Here is a 27689-nt window from a genome sequence, read left to right on the forward strand (position 1 = left end):
AGCAGTAGTACATTGATTTCCCAACTATGCTATTATTCGCGATAAAGTGCAGTTAATCGGTTTGGCATCTGAGCGCCTCATTTCATGTAAAACAAACGAACAGAACATTGTTTGCAACGGGTTGTGTATTTTCCCACCCCCCTTAATATAAAAATTGATTTTTAAAAATCAAATAAACCGTTTTTTTACGTTTCTCGGAACGTTCTGGTATAAAATACGACATGACAATATTGAAGCGCGGTGTGCCTTAATTTCCTGAAACTGCAAAATGCACAGACACAGAGAACTGTGTGAATTGGCAGTGGGAAGATCTGTGGACGGTTGCGTAGACACAGCCGGCCCAGAGCTGTTATAATATCGCCAAGTAAGTTTTCTCGGGAAAACTCGTGCTACAAGTTTAAGTATTGCAAATAAAATCTATAAGAGTGTTTTTGTGTGTATTCGAAGTTACATAATATGGGGGTAGTGTTTCGATATTTGTTTCGGGGATTTCGCCAGAGTAGGCGTGCGTCTGACAAGCAAGGTTTGATTTCAAAGGGGCGAAAAGGGACCACGTTCTCCTCCTGCTCGACTTGGACGATAGCAGCAATTCGTCGTTCCTTTCGGAGCCACGCAAAGTTCAGACGATAAATTATTAATACAGGTAATATATATATATATATATATATCTTATATGTTTTGTACAGCCCGATAAATGGGGTTACGCGGCAGCAAGAGTTCAATGACGTTCAACACTGTCGTTTATGGTCGCCGGAAACAGTAACAACAAAGCCTTGTTCAATCTTTCCAAAAAACGACAATATAGTTTCGTCTCAATAATTAAGGCGACCGGATCGTGCCAAGGAAATGGCTAACGTTAAGGGTATGCGAATACAACGATGCATTTGATTTGATTTGAACTGAATAAATAGAGCGTTTAATTCGGAAAACGAGTCTAATATTATTAATTTTAACGTGGATTTGTTATTGGGCTGAATACGAGAAATTTCATGTCGTTTTCGCGTTACACTTTCACTTGCAGTTAGAGATAAAAGATTAGGAACGAGAGCCAATAGATAAGTGATATGAGATAAATGATAAGAGTAAAGTGATCAGAGACAAGAGTTAATTGATAAGGTTTAGGGGTAGGAGACAAGTGATAGAAGATTAAACACATTTATACGCTATTTTCGCGTTACACTTTCACTTTCAGTTAAATATAAGATATCAGTGATTAGAGATAAGAGATTAGTGATTATTAGATAAGTAATAAGATATAAGATGCAAAATTGAAAAAATTGGTAAAAGATAAAATATTGAGAAAGTGATAAATTATATATAATACTTATGAAAATAAAGTAGTATTTAATAAGTTTATTTTTTAAAAAGTTAAAATGCGCCGCAATTTTAAGTTGAAAAACTTCACATTTTTTAGTGTAATTTTTTTTTTTTTTAATCTTTAGTCGGATGAAGTATTTTAGCACTTCTTTTTTGATTTCTGATCTATAAAATTGCCACACTAAGAAGCGGATTTACAAGTCATAGGTGTGAATTAAACAAAATGGGGTACCTAGATAAATAATAAGAAACTATGTTTACAACTTATAGAAAAAAATCAGGCACCGTTATGGAAAAATCTTGCGTTTTGCTAGTAGGTTAATATAAAGCTTCATAAGTTCAGAATGATTAATTCAGCTCAGACCGCTACTGCGCAGAAGTATATTATATATGTATATAATATTATGTGTAGTTACAGCACAGAGGATATTATAATCATCTTTATGTACTTAACTACTATTAGCATTACACGGATAGAGGCAAAGCGTTTCACTTTTGAAGTTGTTCGACTTCAAAAAGCCATAATTTATGCACATAGGATATTGTTGTTAATGCTATTGTGTATAATCTAACAATCAACTTGTCCTATACATTTCAATAGACACCATACTTGCAATTACCAATATGTTAACTACATCAGTCTAATTTTTTTATGATTCTAATTTTTTTATAGGCAACGCTATTGAAAATTAAATTACATTTTGTGAGTAGCAAAGTATATAATATATGTACATACTTTTTGCTATCCGTTCTATAATTTTAGGAAATGAGATTTATTAATTTTTGTTCATTAACACCAGATAAGTCAATAGTCTTTAATACGACTCAGGTCTTAACTCGAAAGTTTGACAAGTCTAAGTAGTATTCTAAGAGATAAAAAAAAAATAGGTCTTACAACGATTTTATAATACAATTCTGTAAATCTCGTTTTTCTGTTCTTCGGCGATAACGTTTAATCTTGGAATTAATACAAACTTTTCCCTGTGCTCTATTTGAAAAGACAAATAAATACCATGTACAAGTAGGTACTATACTATTTTACAATTGGACCATCTCTTACAATATTTTGACATTTACTGAAAAAATATATACCGTACTCGAGAGATAATGGAATTACCAAAATTTGTAATTTATAAAGTATGATATTAACAATGAGATATTTAAATATCATTAATAATAATTGTCAAAGTATTCAACAAAATGTAATTATATCTGACAGCCCAACAAAACAAATAAAATTAACATTGAAACTTTATTTCATGTTGCGAATAATAGCATTTTTGATATTACAAAAGTGTATAATTTTCAGTGGCCAAGATAAATAACTCCATAGTTGAATTTGTCACCACTAGAATGCGCTAAGTACGTTGGAAATATTGTATTTACATACATTGTTTCAAATAACTTTGACTGCCTGTCCTGAAAAATTTCATTTTATAGAGTTAATAGTCGGTTTGGCTTCTGAGCGCCTCGATTATCAACAGCGGTCGATGACAGCTAATCGTTGGACAATAATCAGTGTAGATACTATAATAATTAAAAGTCAAAACGTTTGAGTCTTAATTCCTTTTTAATTTTTCGGCGTTTTTCTCAATTCCGGAGGAGTAAGAAGAGGAGGGGTGGAGTTTTTTAATTTACCTATAAAAAAAACCTAACATAAACACTAACTATTGGAACATTATAATCGATTCGGGTACAAAGCGCCGTTAAACGTTGTTCTTGTTCGGCCGGGGGCCTGCGCTTTTGTCTGGTCCGATACATTTTTCTTTAGGTTTTTTTTTTTTTTTTGCTGTTCTTTTTACCCTCGGATAATCTCGTCCGATTGTCCTGTCTCGCAGTGATTGATAACATATAAAAACGGCGCACGTTGTGTCTTCTTCCGGTGCAAAAAAAAAAAAATAAAATAAGAAAAGAGCGTCAGTCCGTGTAGTGATGTATCGACACGTTGGCGACCTCTTGTGTGTCGGCTAATGGAAATCGGTTAAATAGTTCCGTCACCGTCAACATTCAAGTGTGAGCTATTTGTCCTTTGTATATATGTGTGTGTGTCGGATTGAAGTGTCTACGCTGGTAAAACGCGCACGTGGCAAATGGAAATGTGCACAATACATCTGTCATAGGCCATTAATGGTAATACATTTTACTGGAAATCGTTTCGCCCCAGATAACCGACTCTGTCCGACACCGAAGGAATACGAATAAAATACAAAAAATACAGATAGTTTACAGGATAGTTGATTACAGAATTTGCAAATGAAATAAGTGACTAGAAAGAACACGGGAATATGTCACAACAAACAGGGTTAGTCTTAACAATTTCCATAGTATACTGTTCTGTCGGCTGTGTGTGATTTTTATTTCACACAACGGCCACAATGTGCATATATAAACCTATCGTGTGGACACAATACATTCATGTATAACATGTAGTAGATACATTTGTGCCTGTGACTAGACTATAAATAAACCACCGGTTGCAGATTATTCAATAAACATTGTACATAATCCGGCTTAGGAGCAAATAACGTAGGCCCTAAGACAAACGGCTACGGCGGTTGATCTGGCTCGTGTGCAAACAGACTACATGGGTTTTATAATATTGTTTTATTGCATAGTATTCGATGAGAAAGAACCCAATTAGGATCTATATTGGATGCAACGACTGCCAATGTCAAATTAACTCATAACCACTACAGGCACGGGGCCAAAGGCTAACGTTGGAAAAATAAAAAAACTACACTGGCGGAGAATAGTATCTTTAAAAAAAAAATGTTTTACATTTTACTACATTTTTATTATTTACGGAGCTTATGAATGTTAGACTTTTTTTACAAATAACATTTGATATTGTTTCTACACACAAAGAGCAGATGAATAATAACTAATATACAAATACGGTACGTTTGTAAAGCAAACCGCTTGACTTTGTTTCGTTTGCAAGAAGGGTCATTTGTGTGTATAATCTATTCGCCTCGAACCTGCCTTTGGAATAATAACCTATAAAGTATAAATACTTTGCCGCAGTCCAGATAATAGAGTAGCCGGAAATTGTATTTTTTAGAAAGTTTCCTATTAATAAAAAAACAATATAACCAATTATTATTATATTTTTTTGGTCATATTTATTTTATGACTTTTAGCCGGATAGAACATAATACTAGACGGGAAATCGATCCCCTAAAATGCCATTGCCGGGAACTTACTCTAATCCGTATCGTAGCCCTAAGCTTTCAACCCTCCCCGGCCTGTCGGGGTTCAATCATATTAATGGTTTTCAAAATGAGCTACGTCTGTTAACGCATTACCCGGAAAACAAACATTGAATCATCTATTCGAAGTTGCCTATTGGAAATCACAAATCACGAACCCATCAATTAATTAACTATAAGCCCATTCGTTGACAATATTATATATAATTTAGGTAAAATAGAAAGAAAAAAAAAAAGTTCCCTAAAATTTCAAATCCGAAATGTATTATACCAACTCGTTCGTCGTTGCACTTACACAATAAAAAATGTTTTTATGACTCTTTGCAAAAAAAAAAAAAAACTAATAATAATGAAGATTATCCCATTGAAATTGGCCTGTTTCAATACCCCAAAAGCCTGTCAAAATTTTGACTACTTATAATGATGGTCAGATTCAAATTCTGTAGGATGTGACTACGATTCGTCAGGCTACTTTTCTATGTTATGTTATTTATTTTATTTAATTACAACGGGCTGAATTTTTAAATGAAAATCGGTCTCCAACAATTCCTTATCTTTTTGCAGGCAAAATCCAAATTGGACCAGCCAAAGTCTCACACTTTTGTCAAATTGAAAGCGTGAAAGTTTTGAGTGACCTACCAATTTATGAGATGATTTTTTGCAGGAAATATTACAGAATAATTTATATTTTGTTTACACTAGCATAACTACCTCTTTGGATTGTGTCGCCATTAATTTTTTTGTTTTTACAGTCGGGCAAAGCAAGCGTGACCGTCAAAATAATTGAGGTCTGAAATTGTTGGGCGTTTTAGTCTTTGCAATGGAAATTATACTGAACACAATACAAGGACTATTCTAGGACTCTAATGGCTGGTACATATTGCTATTACTATACTATTTTTGTGCAATATAAATGAGTAAACTGATCCAATCATTTTGGCCGCATGAATATCATGAATATTATATACGAGGAAATTGATTTTGTTGGTTATGAAATATTTTTAACAAAAGTGTACACCGATTTTCAAAACTTGCGTAACGTGTTTAAGTGGAAGACTATTTCAGGAATTTCCATCGAGGTCATGACATCGCATCGTTAATAATTCCACATCCGTTTAACATCGGCTTATGTAAGGTTCGTAAATTGTTTTATTGTATGGGAGACTAACCTAACCCGTACAATACATACCGGCATCGTACAACAATAGTGTTTTCACAAGTTTTATGGGAAAACGAACGGATTACTTTTGCAGTGTTCTCTTCGTCGAGGGCCTGTTGTGGTGAAGTTGGTTTCTTGAGTGTGTTTTCTGTTTTCTGTTGGTCAAGGCTCTTTAGCGATAAGGCACAAGCGTTTTTAAGTGGTTATGTCGTGTTCCCGGTCGAGTGGTCATTGTTTTGTCCGTTCTTTCAAAACCACAGTGTTATTTCTGTTTTTTGGACTTTCAGTTTGACAGTTCTGAGCTTGTTGACGGTGACACTTTCAATTTTTACCGCTTTGTAATCACGGTGTATAACAACACATACAGGGTGTTCGAAAACGGGCAATTTTCAGAGCGGTTATTGATTTTTTTTCTTCTTCAAATTTTGACTCCATCCAAAGTCTTGCAGTCTTCCAAAGATATTTAAATCGGACTTTTCACGGATTTCCCACCGTTTATTTTCCTATTACTTATGGCCGTACACGACTTCTATACTGCACTTATCATGCACTCCAACGGTTACAGTCAAATTGTATGACGCCAAAAGGCCGCCACCAAGACACGAATACACTATAAATTATTTCGGTTAATTCGCACGTTGAATGTAAAATGTGCGGGCATTTTGGGGTAACCGCAAAATATGTTAATCGCGACAACACTCTATTCGTAACGCTAATCATTAATTATCCGGCGAGTACCATTGAGCAATTGATTTATTTGCGACCGCGTTTCGGTTTTGCGGTATACTTGGGTATGATATATATATATATATAAAATCCAACCGTTGTGCTGCTAATTTAAATTCTATACAAACATATTATATAGAACGATGATCGATAAATACCGCCCGCCGAAAATAACGTTTCCATATTATAGTACATATCATTTTATGGCTACAATGTCCATTAATAATACACCGAATAATTTTAATCCAAAGAAAAATCCATCATCTTATCATTAACTGTGTTGAGAATATACGTTTAAAGTTGTGTAATATAGTAATCTTTATAAGATGACGTTCGTTCCTAACCTAGGGCCAACTCATGGTTTAACTGTCTAGGTGTAATAACAATATCGTTAATTTATTCGTATTATTATATGTATATGTATAACCTTTGCACAATGGATGGTATCCTTTGTATGCGTTTTATTACTGATAACATTGCACGTTAATATTACATACAAAGGTAAACAATATAAATATTATGGCACATTGGCCGGAATCGGGAGGTTACCAAAATGAATACCTTACAGAGTATCTTTATTTGCAGGATGATAAAGCGTAATAACTATAATTTAGGATATTATGGTAGCAATAATTGAAATAATGCGTAGTATGTTATCTTTATTTAGCTTAACAATGAACTTACCTTCTTAATAATATTTAAGTATAAACCGTACTCGAGAGATAACGGAACTACCAAAATTAGGACTTCATAAATTCTAATACACCTAAATTAAAATATTATAATTTTGCCTGATATATTTTATGTAAGAGGTTCTAAGTAAACGTATTGCCCAAAATGTAATTATAAATTATAACCGAATGGAACAAATTTACTCTAAACCTTATCTTAGCCCTAAGCTTTCAACGTCCTGTCACGTCGGCTCAATCATATTAATGGTTGACGAAATGAGACACTTCTGTTAATGTTCTTTTCCAGAAAATGAACATTAAAACTTTATTTGAACATTCTTTTTGGAAATTACTTTGTCAATGGGGTAATTCGATTTTTAGTAGTTTTATTTTCCCTTTAGGGACAATTATTATTTTTAATGTTTAAAAAATGTATCTAGAGGATCTCTAGACATTAATTTTCTTGGAAAATTATTACAATATAGTATTTTTTTTTTATCGAAAACCTAAAACTATTGAAAATACTAAAAAAAGTAAATATTCGATATTTTTTTATAATTTTCCATTAGAATATAATCAATATCTCTTAAAAGAAGAACAACTGAACCATAATTTTTTTCAATGAAAACGAGCGTCTCGCCTGAAATCGATCGCCCAGAGAGCCACCGCACAGTTAGACGTTGAAAAATGAAAAGGAGTTCGGCCAAATTCCCACGTTTGCTTGGGGGGGGGGGGGCATGTTTTGTTCGCCTTTTTGCACCTCGCCATCCGCCCTAATCCGACCGAGACGTTAAATGAGATTAGAAGGTCGGCAACGACGACGGGGGTACGTCACCGATGAAAGGTGAAACGGCTAAGTGTCAGAGCGTAAACTCCCAGGCGCATCATTCGGTTTAATATCTGTTGGCTCCGTTTGACATGTAGTGCTCGTCGTGAATTAAGTGTCCACCGTATCACATACAACATCACCTCGTTAAGCGTATGAAATATACTGAGAACGGTGCTACGGTAATTTCAAAATCGTTTCCACTAGCTACAGTTACACAGTGAAACTTTCACTTCCAATTAGGGATAAAATATTTGGGATTGGAGATTAGTGATAAGAAATAATAGATAAGAGATACGTGATAAGTTATAAGATTTAAATGATAAGCGATAATTGATAAGAAATAATATAATATAAGTGATAAGAGATAAGTGATAAGAGATTAGAGATGAGATAAAAATATAGGAGATAAGAGATAAGTGATAAGATACAACATAACCACGATTAAATGTTTTTCCGTGGAGCGGGGAAAATAACTGGGTTTTCTTTAAATCCAATTTTCTGTTCTTAAGCGATCTAAAACTCCTTTAAAAAGAAAAAGTCCTCACCCCTTTTGGGAATAGTTGTCGATGAGATTTTTCATTACGGATAAGTACTTTCAGTCGATTCCTAATAAGATGTAATTAAGTTATCTGATTATCGCTAACCGTTTTTTTAAACTATCAGTCTCGATCAAGATAAGAATATGCAAATTTAATATAATAATATTATCTGCCGGGTAGCGTTTCTTTTTTTTTTTCTGGCGTCAACGCGCTATTACTTTTCAATAACGTCTTAACCTTTAGAAGAAAAAAATGAAGTCGAGTATTACACAACAAAGTCGTTACACCAATATCATTCCATTTCACTGGCAATATTATTATTCGCGTTATCGTCGATAAAACAACACGGATTTGAGTGCTCCGGTTTGTTTATTGTAAGAGATTAAAATCCACTGCGGATTTTGCCGTATAAACGTCACCGAGATTATTCATACCGTATAAACGGAAATGCTTTCAATAATATTATTCGTACATATTTATTTGTATACAAATTTTATAATTCCAGTAATTTAAATTTTCGACCACGTTACAATATACTGAGAAATAATTTAATATCATTAAACCTATGCCATATAAAACACCAATTTGCAAATTGCCCAACAAACATTGTTCGTATAGCTTAGTAGAAAACCTAGAGCCTGATAATCAGTCTTATTTTAATACATAATATTAAATTAGAAAAAATGCATAGGATTTGTATAAAGACCACAGTATCAGCCGTAAATGGTATTTTAAAATGTTTTTCTCCTTAAATTATATTTCTAATGCTTACAAACTTCATGAACATTGAGTCTTTTATCATTATAGTTGTGTAATAGAAAATCTATTATTCTAGATAGCGAATGAGCTGCGTTGATATTTACACGCTTAAAGTTGTAATTTCTGGAAGATTGTTCAAAAACTTAATCAAACTCATGACGTTCGTTTCTAACCTAGAGTCAACTCGTGGTTTGACTGTCTCGACGTTATGATAATGTTGTTAATTTATTCAAATTATTATAAAATGTATAACATAATATTTTATACAATAATACAACAATTTGGGACGTTATCCTTTGTGTGTACTTTATTGCTAATAGCATTACAGGTTAATATTGTTTATACCTAACAAAGAAAATTGATAATATCCTTAATATTAAGTACTAAAATCAATGATTGGGGGGTAATTATGTTTTTAGTAGTTTTTTGCTTTACCCTTTTGGGACAATTAATCGCCCGAAACAGTCTTTCTAAAAGCGATCTTCAAAAAAGGTATACCTAAATGTATTGAACAAAATGTTATCATGACCCTTAGGCCTTAGGTAGCTGAAGGGATCAAATAAAACCGTCTTGTCATGGACGTTTAATTAATTAAATTTTTTCATAGAATTGCGTTTCCGTTAAATCCCCGGCACACGATAATAATTTTATCCAGCTAAATTCTGTACAAATATTTTCGCCAGAGATTATGCGTTATTTTATTCAAACGGCATACCTACTTATTATACTGTAAATGTAAATTGTTATTTTAATGTGGAAATTATTCGTGTGGCATTTAAAAACGTCGTCCGAACGAAACGCAAATCGCGAAAGTCATCAGCAAACAAGCCGCGGCTGCCAAAATAATGTACAAAAGTTTTGTAAATCATTATTGGTCCAAATGGGGTGCAAAATAATGACTTATGGGATTATATAAACTCACTTCTCGATCGGAAAGAGCAATAAAAAAATGTATACATTATATTTTTATGAACCGCGTTTTATCTTACTAAGTCTATTTGAATATCGTCTCGACAAAATAGTCGTTTCGTTTTAACACGGATACAAGAAATGTCGCCATTTTCGCGTTACACTTTCACTTGCAGTTAGAGATAAAAGATTAGTGACAAGAAACAATGGATAAGTTATAAGAGATAAATGATAAGAGTCGAGGGATCGGGGACAAGAATTAATTGATAAGGTTTAGGGACTAGACACGAGTGATAAAAGATTAGAGACAACATATAAGTGATAAAATATAATAACATTCCATGATTCAATGTTTTTTCGTGAAACGTTTTATATCATTACTCTGTGCTGACATATTAATTGTATTATGGTTATAATATAATTTTGTCGTCCGTTTTGTTTTGGCCAACTAAATACATGAAATTATTCATTATTCGGGTCGGGCATCGCACGGTAATTATTGCCGTACCCGCGGACTTAATAGAATTAACCTCAGCGACCGGCTTATATTATCTTCCGGCCGTGCTTCCAATGTATCCCGCAAAGGGTCGTTCTTTAAACCGATCCCTCGGGTCGGCCAAGTGAAATGCCTCTAAAATATATTATACAGGGTGATTAAAAGATACTGGACTTTTTTAAAAATTTAAAAATTATTTTATTTTCATAAAAAAAAAAAAAATGGTATTTTGTATGTAATAGCCACATCTCTTATGTATTAAAACCCGTATAAACTCAAGCACTTAATAAAAAAGGTAACCTATATATTTCATTAACTTTTTTAACTAAGCAAGATTTTCTGAACGTTTTGACAGGTCGATAACCATAAATGGATAATTACTCTTAAACTTTAAAATGTTATGAACGTGGACTGAAATGTTCAACTGAAACTATTGGAAAACTAATTACTTTCAGATAATTATTTTTAATTAATTAAGCTACTATTTATGTTGTAATTTTTTTTATCAATATTCACATTTATATATTTTATTTTAAAAGCGCGATGGTTTTAATAATAAAAACTAAATTAATAAAAGCTATGTACGAACATTTCTTTGAGTATTTGTTCCTTATATTTAATTTGCATGGGTATATTTATGCATATATATCTTTTAACGCAAACTTCACAATTGCTAATATAATAATCTCACAATGCAGCGTTTTCCTCTATATATATAATGTGGTATTGGGGAAGTAAAAGATGAAAAGTTTCATACACTTTTCACCTCCAAAAAACCACGTGAGCACGTTTCCGGGTTTTTAGGGGTTTAGTATAAAAGCTTTCGATCGCGAGAATCAGATAAAAGAGTGCTTCCAAGCATATAAAAATGTGCTATTCACTGTAAAACCAATTGCTTTATCGGCGGGCTTTTATATTTGATACTTCGAGTAAATATCCGTTCACGGTAGAGCATACGTTGTATAAAATAATATAACATGATGAAAACAGTTAGGTATTAACTATTAAATACATTATGTTGTGCTGAGACGGTACATAAGTTGTTGTTTGTATTGTGAAATATTGTTTTATAACAGTATATATATATTATATGAAACAGTGTAATAAATTAATATAATAGAACTGTATACTTAGTGTGTGTTAAGTCGGTTTGATTTATTTCCTAATAAACCAAAAGTTTCATTTTATATTTTTTAAGAAAAGCTTATCAAAACAGTTGCGATAGACGGTACCCACTATGTTATTTTTTCATTAGTAGGCAGTGTACGTTTTATTGATATTAATCACTTTTGATAACAAGTTTAGCCGTAAATCCGGCCAGCCCGGTTTATTTTTTGTAGTCTGCGCATAAGTTTCAAAGTAATCAGTGTCATTATTATGTAGAAAATAATGTCGACCATGTTGGTGTTTTACTCGATTTAACATGGCTATATTGTTGGGCTGGATACAAGAAATTTCATTCGCCATTTTCGCGTTACATTATTACTCTCACTTGATAAGAGATAAGAGAAAGAGAAAGCGATAAGCGATAAATTGTAAGAGATAAGTTATAAAACAAATAAGAGATTTAAGATGAAAGAAAGATAAAGAGATAAGATATAAGTGATAACAGATAAAATATTATAAGCGATAAAAGACAAGTAATAAGAGATAACATATCCACGAATCAATGTTTTTCCGTACAGCGTTGTTTTTAGTGCCCGTTGTAGTAGAAATGCAACATGTTATTTTAATTTGATGGAAAAAATGCATTTAATTTATGTGGCGCCCCATAATTATTACTAATGGATTTTATTTTTTAGATGTATTATTTTTTACTTATTTTTCACTAATTCTTGATAGTTTAAATCTGTTTAAAACAATTGTATACTGTAATATAAAATTTAAAAAAAATTTTAAAAAATAGGCATCGAAGGGTTAGGTTTTTGGTAATTTGGGCTTTTAAAAATGTACCTTCGGTAAACGATTACACCGTATGCGACCCGAAGAAAATATTACAAGGTAACGTGCCTACGAGCTACAACGTTTTATCGACATCCGGACAATCTGAAACAAATTAATGGCATTTGCGTGATGATTATTATGCACGACAAAATATCACTTCCCAACGTTCCAATTGGTTTAATTCAAACGTTTTGAAAGCGTACATGCCGACGTGGAAATAACGCCATTCCTTACCCTTTCGGGCGGCTTGACATGCACTCAATAAAATATGTTCCCTTTCGTACGGTTTTGATTGGATCCATCGTTAAAAGTCACAATAGATTAATGTTTGTGAAACGCCAGTTGTGCGTTTCTGTGTAGTTTATTCACTCATAATCCGACCGTTTGGCAAGTAAGAACATAAATCGTGTTCTATAAGTCAGTAGACTACGCTGTATGGCCCGACGTGACGTTGACGCGTGGTGTCAGTTTGCCATATCGCCACGTTGCTCTAATTTTAGCTGCTCGTTCTGCCTTGATGTTAGGGGAATTTTATGTTAAATCCGAAAACGTTAACATTGCTTTTTAATGTCTGAGAAAAAAAAAATCAATATTTGTCTGCAAAGATAGAACGCGGTTATAATATATTATTTTCCTCGCGAACAAATTGGATTTCCAAAACGTGACACGCCTCCAGACACGGTTACACAGCTTTTGATGGCAACTACGGGTAAAAAATATTTGCTGTTCCTATACATAATATTACGTGCATACACCATACAATCGTGTCTGTTTGTCTACAAGGACACAAACACAATAGTCTACACGTATTAAGTGAATATGCAACCATCCACGGGCAAAACATTTATATCATGGCGATATACGGAGTGTTCCATAACGTTAGTCAAAATTGTAATATTATTTTCCCAGAAAAGTGCATTACTTGGAACGGATCATTGTGTATTACATTTCACCCGAATGTGTGGTGGCCAAGTTTGACATGTAACTTCTATGGCATAACTTATTATAACTTCAGTGCGAGCCCATAACATTTGTACCGTGACTACATGTATATCTTTTGTACCGAAGTTTTCAGCTTTACCAAAGAAAGTATACCGAAATTGAATTTATACATTTTCCCAATGCGTCTTAGGCATACTACAACGATCACTTCTAGCTGTCATATTGTGTTTGTTCACCAAAGTTTGAGCGTTTATTAAATGTTCTGGTTTTAATATGCCGTTTGGACATGTTGAAACAAAAAAAAAAATCAAAAGAACGAGGTAGTCTCCCCGTCGATTGCGAAGAAGAAAATTGTTTAATACACAAATAAAAATAATATAATATAAAATCCACCCATCCTGTAGCATTCTTACTGCTGAAGGATTAGAGCTATTTGTAAAGCTATTGATTTAGCAAAAGAGCACATTACATAAATCAACGGAACAGAACCGTGCAAAATGGCGTAGACTAAGAGACCACAAACTTAGAGAAGTCAGACATACCGCAGCCGAATGGACAGTTAGTTCCCACCTAAACAGAAAAGAGTTTGTGGTCATTTAAGCACTCAGATTGGATTTCTCAGTTTTGCATCGAAGCTGCGTAGTACACATTGTTATTAAAAGTTCTTAAACCGTAGCAAATATAACATACAACGGTACGGCAGTCAAGACCACTGATAGGATTGGTCCACGTTAATTGTTTTCGGCTAATGAGCTGTCTTGTACCCGCCGCTAGCAGTTGCGCCAAGTTTTGCATTAATAAAATTCCGTTTTCCCGACAAAACTTTGGCAATAACGGTTTCGACGAGTACAAGAGAAGTTTTTGCCGCTCGACAAACACAACCGAGAGCTTAAGTAGTACAATATCGCCGGCGTGTGTAATTGTTTTATTATGAAAACACATATTGAGAATTCCGTATTTTGTTTAACAATTACTTTGTCCGTAAACACAAACTTTCTGAATTACCATAATAGTAATATAGTAATATAATAATTAACAAAACTTTATGGATTTACCAAATACAGTACAGCCGGTAAAGCTTACGATATTTTCGTTTTGTAAAAATACATTGTCAATATAAACGTGCGAACACTAAATCCGCGTTCAACGGATTAAAACAACACAGTTAAAATAACGTTTGACACACCAGTTTTTAACAATATTTTCCAAGAGCGTTAACGCCGTTCAATATATTATTTTCTATGTTTCACGCTTTTATCGTTATTTATTACTTTTTGTATTCGCGTCGTGTCAGTACAATTGAATTATATTGTTGTAATTCACAGTGAACATTGCCCTAAAAAAATATATACATCTATAAAAACAAGTTTTATCCGTTCTGTGCGGCGAAAAATATTAAATGTCATTGTTTTTTTTTTTTTCATTTTTTAAGCTTAGAAAAACCGTTTTTTTTTTTTACATAAAAATCAATTTTTTTTCTGATACTTTATTACAAGTAAGCCTCTACTGTACACGCCGACTGCTATTGGCCGTCGGCTACAATATTTATTGAATTACAATCGACGTTCTTTGTGATGTGTACAAAACAATATTACTATCAATTTTTTACACACACACACACAATAAAAAAACGGTGAGGTACCAATGTAAACAGTGCGGCTTATGTCGCACAACCGCAATTCGCTTGGAACTCTCGTTCGGTTCGAGTGTATAATGCAATGTTCGTGTTTGCAGCGGTGAAAAAAAGTGACCCGTTTTCGAAAGTTTATAATTAAAACTTGGGCCGGATAAGCGTGCACAGATTGTGACAGTTAAAACCCGTACAAAAGTTTGCTAGTGGCGCGGCTATAGAAATGTGCACAACTATTGAAATAACGAGACAGTTGCTGATGTAGACATAGCGTCATGCTCGCGAGAACTTTTCATAAATAACATATTTTCATAACAACTACATATATATATACTGATCTGTGCAACGGCGACGCGTTCATTTATTCCATCAGTCGTCGGTCACGTCCCATAACAGCACAAGCGTTCCCTGAAAAACTGTCTGGACTCCGTGGGAATTCCCGAGTAACACGTCTTGTGCCTTCGTTGGACCCGGGAACGGTTCATTGAATATGATTTAATGGGTTTTCCGTCGAGAAATTATACAAAACACCAACGCAGTAACTCGACGTAACTCGTAATCCAGCGTTTAAAGCACTTAAAAATATTTAAAAAAAACTCTATCAAAATTTAGTAACCCCTCCCTTCCCCTTCCTTAAAATCTAAAAAAAATAACATATTATCCCCAACATAAACTACTGAGCTTTCACTCTTGTATTGTGTGTCGAAATCCAGTGAACTCCAGAAACGTTTAACACTCCTCATGTCCTTAACTTGGAAAAAATAAAAACACATCATTGTACAAAACAATACCTTCTCAGCTCCGCACCGAAGCTAAAAAAATTAATTCAGTTTTAAAGTTGACTATAACTCTTCTGTGGAATTGCTAAACAGTATGCCACTGTATGGGTCAGTACCTAATGCTAAACTCCATCATTTCTACCGTCTACCGTGTATTTTGAACACTAATCAGAAAATTACTATCTTGTGTTCTTAACGAATAAACATTTTACCATTTCAACCGAAGCCTTTTCGTTCGGTCGAGGCAGCAGCATGTCCGGCGGATGTACCGCGCTCGTCGCCACCCCATTTCATATTTGATGACAATATAATACACGTCGGCTATGATAATAATTACGCTAATAATAATTGTGAACATTTAACGACAAGGCCGGATGTTGTTTTCGCCATTAGCCCGGACCAAAGAAAATGTGCCGTTTTGATCGAATCTCAAACGATGGCGATGAATAAAAAAAAATCAACGACATCCGCGGTTCATTAATCACTTCAAACGCAAAATGGGCAACTTTCCCAGGCACCCCCCTGCCCCTCGCCCGAGTTTCCCGGACAATGGGGAATCCCGTCTTGCTGCCAGACACAACGCTGACAGTCTGGCAACCACAACAGTTATGGAATAAACGTCGACCGAACCGACGGCGATGACAGCCGAGACGACCATAGCGATTCAATTACCCGTGGAAATTTCCGGAGACAGGTGACACACACACCACACACACAAGTGGGAAACTATAATCGAGTTTATCCCAAGACGAGGGTAATTACTGTTCTTTTGAAGCATCCCCAAAATTATCGTACATAGCTAGTTTACAAGATTAATTACTGATCATTTGAAGGATCACAAGTGGACACGTGGCATGCGATGTCGGTGTAGTCCACGAGCAGAATCGCGAGCACATTCTTCTTATTCGAATAAAACAATTTTTTTCCTATATGTTTTATATAACTTTTAAATGTGGTATATATTATATATTTTTACAAAATAATATTAAAAAAAAAAAACCTAGTTACTCTCTCCGCTCCACGGAAAAACATTCAATCAGGAATATTATCACTTATCAATTATCTTTTGTCCCTTATCTCTAACCTATTATCTTGTCTCCGATGTCTAAACACTTATTCCTTATTATTTAGCACTTACCTCTTATCATTTATCTTTTTACTCGTATATCAAACCGCTTATCTCTTGTCTCTGATCTCTAAACACTTATCACTTATTTCTTATGACTTGTCTATAATCTCTTATCCCTAATCGTTTATCACTGACTGTAAGTGAAAGTGTAACGCGAAAATGGCGACTTGAAATTTCTTGTATCCAACCCAACAATATATCCATGTTAAAATAATTATTTAAAAAAAACGGTCTTAATGTATATGTTTGATAATTATTCGAACAATCCAATTGGAAATTATGCCAATGACTTCTACACGAGTAATGTGCTACGGATCTAGTTGATTAGTTAAAAAAATTCTAGTTGATTTATTCGAACGGCGTACAACTCTGGTGTCAGGACCTAGTAGGAATATTGTAAAACTATTTTTAAAAAAACACATAATTGTAAAAATAATACCTTTTCAGTACTGCATACTTGCTGATAAAAATATAACTGGCGTTATTATCATCGCGTTAGAACATAATATTCATTAACTACCGGGTAAGCTTTATAATTATGAATAATACGATTTGTTGTGCATGTCGCGTTCAAATGGGCTTATACGATTATGTCGATGGTATTAAGCACGATTTATGATCAATTAAATAAACGTAAGTAATTGTAAGTATGACGTTTTATGTGTAATTGGCAAACGAAACAACAATGTAGTAAGCGTTCATTGTTTACCGGAAATGGTATTGAAACATTTTCCGAGAAATATAATTAGAATAATCTGGGTCTGGCTCGTGTGCAAATAAACTACATTAGTCTTATTTTATTATTTTAATACATAACGTTATATAGGAAGTAATTCACTCGACAGAGTATGGTTTTAAGTTTATAATTGATACGACACCCGCAGGTGCAGATTAACACATAGGTTCTGCAGACACACTAGCCTAGGTCCTAGGGGAAACACACGGCTAACAACTAACCTGGGAAAAATACAAATAGATTCATCCGTGGTAATTATAGATAGCGAAAGTTTCTATCATATAGCCATTATGCCAAAGTTATATTATATAGTTATTTTTATAAGATTTTTCTGGAAATTTATTAAGCTCGCGGTGACTAATCCTACTGCCAACTTATGGTTTTGTTTGTATATAATTATGTGTATAGATTATGTTGTATCAAAGAGGATTTTATTCTCTATATGTAAGTATTTACTTACGAACAGTTAATGTTATTTGAACGCACAAAGGGGAAATTCGAAAATGACAATACTTTCTCAGCTCCGCATCAAAGCTAATAATAATTGTATATTACAGCAAAATATTACCAAGACAAAACAATCAGAGATAATAATAATAATACGACGGTTATTTATTTATTATTTTTTTTTTGTAATTTTATTCGAACATCGTAGTTTACGAAATGAAATTTAAACAAGGCGTTCCGTCGCGTCTTAATGATTTCCATTGACTTTGAAGTGAACCCCGCAATTAATCAGCCATTCTAATTCTGAGCTCGAAAGCTTCATCAATTAAACCATTGGGCTGTGTTACTGGGAATAATTAAACGGCGGATGTGACGTCTCGAGTTCGGAGAACAAAAAGCACCGCAGACCACGGTTATTATAATATATTATCATTGATCGTTTCGTCGAATCAGCTACAAAATTGAAATCTTAACTACTACCCACATAAACCTCTGAGCCTAACACAATTATTCTACTCCAATTTTGCCGCTTATCGTCCCAACGGGCAGTAACTTTTGTTATCTAGGGTGGGAGGGGGGGGGGGTGGTCATTGTCATTGTTTTTGGCGTGGCTCAAAAATTGTCCATTCTATGATTTAATAACAAAGGTAAAAATAAACAGTTAAACGCCATTACGTCACACTCCTGGCCTGTCACAAGATTTATAGCTGACCCTTTAAATGCTACTCCTGACATAGCGATAGGTCGCTTGCGAAAAAAAAAGAGACATAATAATGGCATGACAGCGTTGTCTGGTAGATGACGATTTTTGCAGATTCAATCGACAGTCAAACCATAGGAATCATATTTCAGGTGCATTCCAACATTGGCACCTCACACCCCTGCCAAGTTTTAAATTCGCCTCCAGAGTATGGATGGTATTCGAGATAATATGTTTTTAAGGAAAAAGCGACCTTGCTACGTTCCCTCCAAAATCAGCCATAACGTCGACTTCGACTGGGAAGCGGTGAGCCTGTCAATCATAAGCCACATCATGAAACTAAATTGACCTAGATGTTCATTAGAATTAGGCGTTATCCGACAGTAATTGGTATCGTTAAAACTCGATTTTTCCCATTCGCAAAGCAACCGTGACAATCAGAGTTTCCTTGGAAACTCCCACTCCACTGAGTGGCACTTGCCTGGAACTAGCTTATGGGTTCAAACAAATTCAAACATTCTGGTAAAATTTCAATGCTGATAATTATGGTAATTTTAACCCGAATACTCGAGTATTTAATTATTATCATTATTACATTGCGTTACTAACAGCTAACATACGTTGTTCACAGCGAAACGGGGCGGACCGTGGATATTAATTATCAGGATATGCGCCGCCAGACGTTTGAAATGAAATATATCGTCAAAAATAGTTTGTGAGTTTGTATTAATTTGGGGCACGGTCGCGGAATGTCCAATATAATATAAATTGCATTGAATAAATTCCTGTACAGGGTTTGGGGTACCGCGAAAATTGCTCGTCGGCCGAAAAGGACTTAGCCAGTGTTAGTCGTTCGTCGGGTTCTCGTTCATTTATCATGGCCCGCTTTTATTTTTCGCATTATCTCTCTTTTGCCACAAGTCATTCACTGTGCGCGGTGTGTTCAATTGGAAATGGCAAGTCAAAAAAAAAAAAATAATAGTAATAAAAAAAAAAATATATATATATATATACACCCTCGAGGATGTTATTTTTTAGTATTTAACGTAGAAACCCACTAAGAGTTTTCTCGCAAGTTATTTACTGCTGTTTATTTGATTTTCTCCATTTTTTTATATTTTATTTCTGCTGGATGTGTTCGCGCGTCAAAGGTTCGTTTTTCTTATCATTTTCGCCCATAACAAGTGCTCCGATGATAAATGATGTTCCGTCGCCTGTCAGTCCGCTGGGAAATCCCCTGGGACGAAAAAGAATCTTTTGTAACAATTTACCGGGTTATAAGGCTCTCAATCAACGTTAAAGAACACAAATGTGAATAAAAAAGAAATAAAAAATAAAAGAAGAAATTACCTAGATCATATATTATAATGTGTTCAATATTAATATAAAATAAAATAAAAACTGTCAGTGTCGATATAGTGTTAACCCGTTTCAATGGTCGATATACAGTGTGATCCGTTTAACACCGGTTTTCTGGGAAAACAATTTTATAGCTTTTCGTTTTGAAAACATAAAAATAATAATACTTTTCCCTGCACATTCTCGCGTCCTAAATTTTTAAACTTGAGAACTTTAAAATAGATGTTCCAAACTGATTATAGACCGGGGGTAAAATGTTCAGCAATTTAATCTTACTATTCAGGTTAAACATGTACGTTAACGTTTGAGTTTTAAAAGTCCATAGTGCTCTGGAAAATAACAAAAAAAAAAAAGGAAAAATAATTTCAAAAAGAAAAACAGCAAAATAGTATTTTATATTCCGACAAAAAACGAGCGTTTCTCGTAAATGGATCACCCGTTGTAAATATAAATAAAAAAACTAACAAGTATCCACACTACAACCGGATCCATAGGCACGTGTTTGTATGTCTTTATGTTCAAGTATAATACCCTGAAGTACTTTTGGGTACTTTTCTTATTTAAAATCTCTAATCTCTTATATTTTCTCTCTAATCACTTATCTCTATTTTTACTTTCTACGAAATTGTACACAAAATGGCTGCTTCCTAGGTGGGGACATTTTTCAATCTGAATACGCGTTCCGTAATATACTGAGTTCAGTGCCCCCGGCGATAAAACATATTATACATGTCAAAATAAATTTATATTATCACAGTTATTTATTGAAATCGTTGCTGTCGAGAATACTCGTGGAAAGAGAGTAAAGTACTTGTATCGGTGCATAAAGAAATTGAATCTGTAATATCACATGAACAACTCTCATATACTATAACTATATATATATATATATATAACAGTTATTTATTTGATAAGTTTCTTTGCCGAATAATATAATATTTGTCCGGCTATACAATAGAGCACCGAGAAAATAATTATCCTTTTTTAGCTGTTATTAAACGAACGGCGACGAGAAAAAAAAATAACTAGTTTTAGCTTTTTATTATTATTTTCTTTCTCCAAGAAAATGGTTTTTCATGGAATTCCAATAATAGCAGCTGTAAACTGTTAACCGGCTTTGCTTCCGCTAAGGCATAGGTTTATTTTCTATAAGACCAAAGCGGAAAACCGCCTCGTTTCCTCTTGCCACTAATAACGCAATTAATTTGATCGACTTAAGTAGTCAAAGATAACGACAATTTAAAAACGCAAATAAAAGGACAGAAACGTTTCGCTTTAGATTCGATTACATGATTATTATCAATTACTAAAATTTAAAAATAATTTACAGTATATTTGAATTAAAGCAAAACGTTAGCAGCACAAGAGTACACATCCTCTCATAATTATTTGGAATTAATGTATTTTCGTTAAAAAGTTGACATAAAGTTGCCGAGTTCGGAATTTGGTAGACATAATCATTTAAAATCAGGGCATTGTAATTATTATTAAAAAGTAAACCGAAAGGCTCGTCTGCAGTGTGACCAGAATAACGAAATTGAATTTCTCTAGTACACATTTTTAAATTGCAATCATATGATACAAAACATACAACTTCTCAGCTAATCTATCATATTATTTGAATTTATCTATTGATTATATAGATCAATAGATAAATCAGCTATAGCTGACGGGTATAATATTGTGTACCTAGTGTTTAACAGCATATAAAAAAAAAATGTATTTATTTTCGTTTAAAGTGGTCACACTGTCGCTAGTCTTTTTGATTACTTTGTTGCGCCGAGTACAAAGCATTATGAACGTTTAATACATTTTTATATTTTTACTCTGCGTTTGAAATCCATATTTAATCTAAAGAAGGATTTCGCTTAAAGAAGAAAGCTCTCACGAATGATTGTGTTTTAGTTCTCGTTGTACAGTATAGCTGGTTATGCTTTTGGAATAAGCTGTATGGTTAGTTTTGTATTTGACATTACAATAATTGGATATTGTGTAGGTACGTCAGTGCAATTTTTTTGCAAACGTTTTTAATCGACGAACTGAATCACCAATTCTAATACAGCGGTATTAATATTGTATATTGTGATGTTATTTGATTAATACCGTGGCGCTTCTACGGATAATATAATTACAATACAGCTTTGATACATTTGATAAATTGTCTTTAGATCACCGTGTACCGAGAATTAACCAATTCGCCAATCAATTAGCCAATTAGCTCGTTAGTGAAAAAGTTACCGGTCGGTGTTCGGCGAAATAGCTGGCATAATTTCATTGGCAATTTATTTCAGAGAAAATTAGTATCAGCTTATTAATTGAATTGTATTGTAAAATAATATAAACAATATTTTTTTTATAAAAGGAAAACAACAAAATTGTAAATATGTAATTTAGAGATATTAAGTGTTTTCACTCATTTCCTGTACAACGTTCAAAGACTACCGGAAACCTCGCAGTTGCAATTAGTTATTTATGAGTACGCTATATTTTGCATAACATTAAAAACGCCCAAGTAAACACAACCGGGCACCAACAACGATGGTTGATGTGAAACATTAAAAAAAAAAATAGTCACCCTTTGGCCGTTTCTGTATACATCTACTATGCCCCCTTTTGACCAGCTGCCCTTTAAAACAAACATTTTCAAGAACATCTATTTATTCTCCACAAAAACATTCTCTCATGACCGTTCTTATCGGCTTAGTAAAAAAATGAAGTAAGACTTGACAACAGATAATCAATTATTTTTAAATAGATTATTGTTTATAATTTAAAGTAATATTTTATTCCAATACATTTGCACATGTAACAGTTTCGTGTAACCTGTTTGAAGTCAAATATAGTAAGTTATTTCAAATGCCTTGCTATGAAAATCATCCTATACATACCGGCGTGTAAAAAAATAAAATGTAAATTTCGAAAGTATTTAAATGTCATCTCGGATTTTTTCCACTCGAGTTTAACATAATAATAGCTGGACCGGACAGGCGGTTTAAGCGGATTTAGAAGGTTGGGATTAGAGTTGGTTGCTAGACCGGTCAGCAGACACAAGAAACAAACTGCTAGTGACCTTAACACGGGGTTATCCGAAATTTTGTGTTCCAGTGACTTTTCCACATGGAAATAATAAATTAAGCAAGCTAAAAGAGCTTCGAAATAAATCCTTATTTAATTTAAATTAAAAAAAAATTGCATTTAATATTTCTCAAAAAAATATTATTTTAAAGTGTAGTTTATAAGGGTAATTGTTGTTAAACATAAAATAGAAAATTACACATTTGCATTATCTATTTTAAAGCAGAATGATATCGGAGCAACAATATTATCTAATCAATAACCAGTTTTTAATAAATACATAATAAAAATATATTATTTAAGTTTACACTGCGACCTGCGGGTAAGTAGTCCGTGAGGCTATAAACATGACATTACAGTCCCCCCCCCCTAACCTAATTAAAATTAGGTTAGTTTTAAGTTAAGTCTAATTATATTTGAGAATACTCAAATTTGTTCAAAATTTGAATGGGACCATTCCTATAATATGCTACTATCGACATACATTGAAAAACCCTAGAAAAGATTAATAGGCCTTTTCCTCAGGACTTGAAGCTCTGGAAATCGGACTGAAGATTATATCTATAATAGGGTTATAAAATGAATGATTTTCTCAAGCATATGTACTTAACATTTTTTATTAATGAGAAAAAACAAAGGGAAATTAAACTTTGGTCGCACAATAAATTCCCAGATTGCTTTGTGTGTGTTCAACGAATCAACAGTCAACAGACGGTCGAAAAAAATTTTCATTATGTTGTTGATTCGCTTAATATGATCTAGACCTCGCGGGTCATAGGATCTAGGTCATGATTTTGTCAACTCATGAATGTCGGTACCAGGGTACTATGTGTAAAGTGTACTATAAGACATAATATGTCTACATTGGGCTCCACCACAGACACGCCGAAAACGCATATATTTATGATTCAATGTTTTTTTTCTGTGCAGCGGAAAAAATGTGGTTTATCGCGGATTGCTCAATACAATTTCGCCGAGGCCATCTTCAACGAATGTTGCAGTTCACGATCTAACGATGCGTGACCACCGAGGTTGCAGTTGACATGGATGGCGAGAACAGGATCATATTGAATGTGGGCGGCATCCGGTACGAGACGTACAAAGCGACGCTGAAGAAAATACCGGCCACGAGGCTCAGCAGACTCACCGAGGCTCTGGCCAACTACGATCCTGTGCTCAACGAGTATTTTTTCGACCGGCATCCGGGCGTGTTCGCCCAAGTGCTGAATTATTACAGGTAGGTAACTTGTTTCCAACAAAACTTGAACAGTGGAGGAAAGAGAAACGCTCGAAAGAAAGGACCGAGGATTAGTAGGAGTAAAGGAGTTATAGGGCAAGACAGGTAATGCAGATGGGCGACGATGAAATGTCTGAGGTTGACAGGTTCGAGTACATAGGATCGGTAGTGCAAAAAAAAAAAAAATGGTGGATATGAGAAGGATGTGAAAAGTATGATAAATTGTGGATGAATGAAGTGGAGGGGAGCCTCAGGTGTTTTGTGTGTCAGAAGGATGCCTATACGATTGAAAAGTAGATTTTATAAGACGGTACTGAGACCAGCAATGCTATATGGGTCGGAATGTTTGGCACTAGCCAGGACAACTGAACAGATAATGAGTGGAGTGACTAGGATTGATTTAGGCAGAGTCTAGGAGTTGCATCAGTTGTGGGGAAACGAAAGAGAATAAGTTGAAATAGTTTGGTTGTGTTATGAAAAGAGACGAGGCAGAGGCAGTGATAGATGTTGTAAAAATGAATTTCAAGAGAAAGAAAGGAAAAGGCAGACCAAAGATGGACGGACGGAATAGAGAGCGATGTGAGGATAGCTGGGGTGATTGAAAGAGATGTAGAACATCGAGCTCTATGAAGGTGTAAGACTAGGATGGCCGACCCCAACTAGTTGGGAGTGTAAGGAGAACATGATGAAGAAGTAAAAACAATATACGAAAAACCCTTGTTACGCCCACGTGGTGTAGTTTAATGTACTTATATGTTATCTACTAGAACGGGGAAACTGCATTATCCGACAAACGTTTGCGGTCCGCTGTTCGAGGACGAATTGGAATTTTGGGGTTTGGACTCGAATCAAGTGGAACCGTGTTGTTGGTCCACGTACAGCATTCACAGAGACACACAGGTAAGCCCACTCGAAAAGCACATAGGTCCACTCGTTGTCACGGAAAATACTACAATTTTGTAGTTAATTTTATAAAAAAAATTTCGTTTATTTTTTTGCAAGATAAAATACAGTTATCAAATATTTGCCTTTATTGGTATTTTTCAGAGCGCTATTAACTTTCGAACCGGCTGTTGTCGGTGTAGGCAATTTAATAAATGAACAGTATAGCCACGAATCATAGAAAAATTAAAAAAAGGAGGTATCTGAGTATCTGGCATCACTGTCTATTTCTCAATACGTCAGATACAGCGTATTATTATGTGATCCAATTAAGTAGTATAGTTTGGTTTTACTACTTGGTTGGTATTACACGTGCACAGGCCGTTTAAATAAAAAACGAGCAGTTCACACTGAATAGCAGTAGCAGCAGCTGACTTCTTTCATCGGGGAAATTATTAGTATAGGACGAGGGCATTTTTTTTTCATTTTCGTTTCCGTCACGTTCTCTTGACGTGTGTCGCTAAATTGATGAAATGGCTCGAGAAGCGTGCAAAGCGTTGAATTTTGAAAAGCGACCAACGAGAGACTGACAAGTTTTTCTTTTTTTTTTTTTTTGGGGGGGGGGGGGAGTTCGGTATACACACGTGGTGTTGTTGCTGATTAATGGCACGGGCGTTGTTCGAGTTGGCTAGTGTGCGTTTGACAAAAGCCAAGATTGCACAAGACCAACCCGACGCGGCGCAACACCGTCATTGATATAGATTTTGGTGAAAATAGGAATTCATTTCTCGGCTACACAGAAAAACATATTATCGTGTAGATCTGTTTTTGGGGTCAGAAGACAAAGGCTATACTTTAAAATATCCCTGCCCATCCCCTATTTCTACTATTTCACTAACCCTACTCCTCTCCTGCCCACACTTTCGTTTGCTTCTTCATTTCTGCGCCCTTACTTTCATTTCCAGTATCGCCATGACAACTCTGATTCCAGATAGACCCACAGCGCCTTAAGATCAAGTCATACTAAGGGGATAGGCTACTTACGAAGGAGTTAGGTGATGCGATTTTTCGCAAAGTCTTAATTTAAAGGTTAAACTGTGATGTGCAATTATTATTATTTCATTGATTAGGACTGTTTTTTGGTCGTTTTTCGGGGCTATCGCAGTTTCCTTGACGGGTATTTATAAAATGTATTATCATCTAAACATGTTCACGCATACCACGAAAAGGTAAAAGTGATACACTCGTAATAAAAAAAGATAGGAAACATTTCCAAAGGGAATCTCGTCTGCGTTTTGCATTATCTACATTGCGTTTAAGTAATATTGATGAATGCAAATATTTTTTTTAACCTTTCATAAATCTTTATTTCTTATTGGCATAATATGGAAAAACGCAACAAGGGTCGCTGCTCGGAAATCTGGTCTGTTTTATCTCTAAAATCACTTTAAAAAACTTTTTTTATCTGTTCTGTTTTGTGTAAACATGTTTTCACCATTGAAAACCATCGATGACAACCATTATCAGCAGTCTTTTTCACACTGATTCTCGTTTCTATCCTTTTCCTATGCATCTACCCTCACTTTCACTTTCCCGAACACCAAATCGTGTACTCACTGATTACTATAATGATGTTTGTCCATAACTAGGCCACGCTGGCGATACTCGACAAACTCGACATCGACTCGGAGAAACCCAACGAAGAGGAAGTGGCCAGGATGTTCGGGTACGAGGAAGAATACTTTGCCGGCACGCTGACCTGTTGGCAAAGGACCAAGCCGAAACTCTGGGCGCTGTTCAACGAGCCCCATTCGTCGTTATCGGCCAAAGTGAGTGCGCAGCACAACTATTGAATTTACATAATAATAATAATAATAATATGAAACGCAATTATTCATATATAACAACGCAGGGTGCCCTGTTTAAAATCGATATAATCTAGTGTCCATGCTGATTAATGAAATTTACATTTTCATTGGAAACACTGTTTGACTTTAATTGCTGCGAAAATATTATTTATTTTTAATCACCACAACGGGTTCGATTTGGACTGGATGGTTACGAGTCCATACTTGGGTGTTTTTCTCGTTTTTTAAGTAGAAAAGGGGGACTTTTTTATTTCAATTACCAGCGACACCAGTATTTATTGGAACTTATATAAGTTACTAAAGATCAGGAAGCAGAGGAGCAAAGCTGTACGGTCGTGGGAACCATT

The 27689-nt window shown here is 34.5% G+C and overlaps 1 protein-coding gene across 4 annotated transcripts in view; it reads left to right on the forward strand.

Annotated features, from left to right (window-relative positions):
* Window positions 1-27689, forward strand: part of LOC126833350 (potassium voltage-gated channel protein Shaw-like) — a 125811-nt gene that overhangs the window by 72611 nt on the left and 25511 nt on the right. For 2 of the 4 annotated variants that reach the window (XM_050564621.1, XM_050564622.1), the window contains 4 exons: window positions 5279-5399; window positions 24286-24592; window positions 25360-25492; window positions 27124-27303. In XM_050564621.1, coding sequence (XP_050420578.1) covers window positions 24399-24592; window positions 25360-25492; window positions 27124-27303 — 507 coding nt within the window. In that variant the 5' untranslated portion in view covers window positions 5279-5399; window positions 24286-24398. The remainder of the gene's footprint in view (window positions 1-5278; window positions 5400-24285; window positions 24593-25359; window positions 25493-27123; window positions 27304-27689) is intronic. The other 2 variants (XM_050564620.1, XM_050564623.1) reach the window with 1 other exon arrangement.

The sequence above is a fragment of the Adelges cooleyi genome, unplaced genomic scaffold (genome assembly GCF_023614345.1).
Source record: "Adelges cooleyi isolate 19-005CV unplaced genomic scaffold, UGA_ACOO_1.1 ACOO_flye_CR_arks_rails_tigmint_CR_PRNA_2, whole genome shotgun sequence".
NCBI lineage: Eukaryota > Metazoa > Arthropoda > Insecta > Hemiptera > Adelgidae > Adelges > Adelges cooleyi.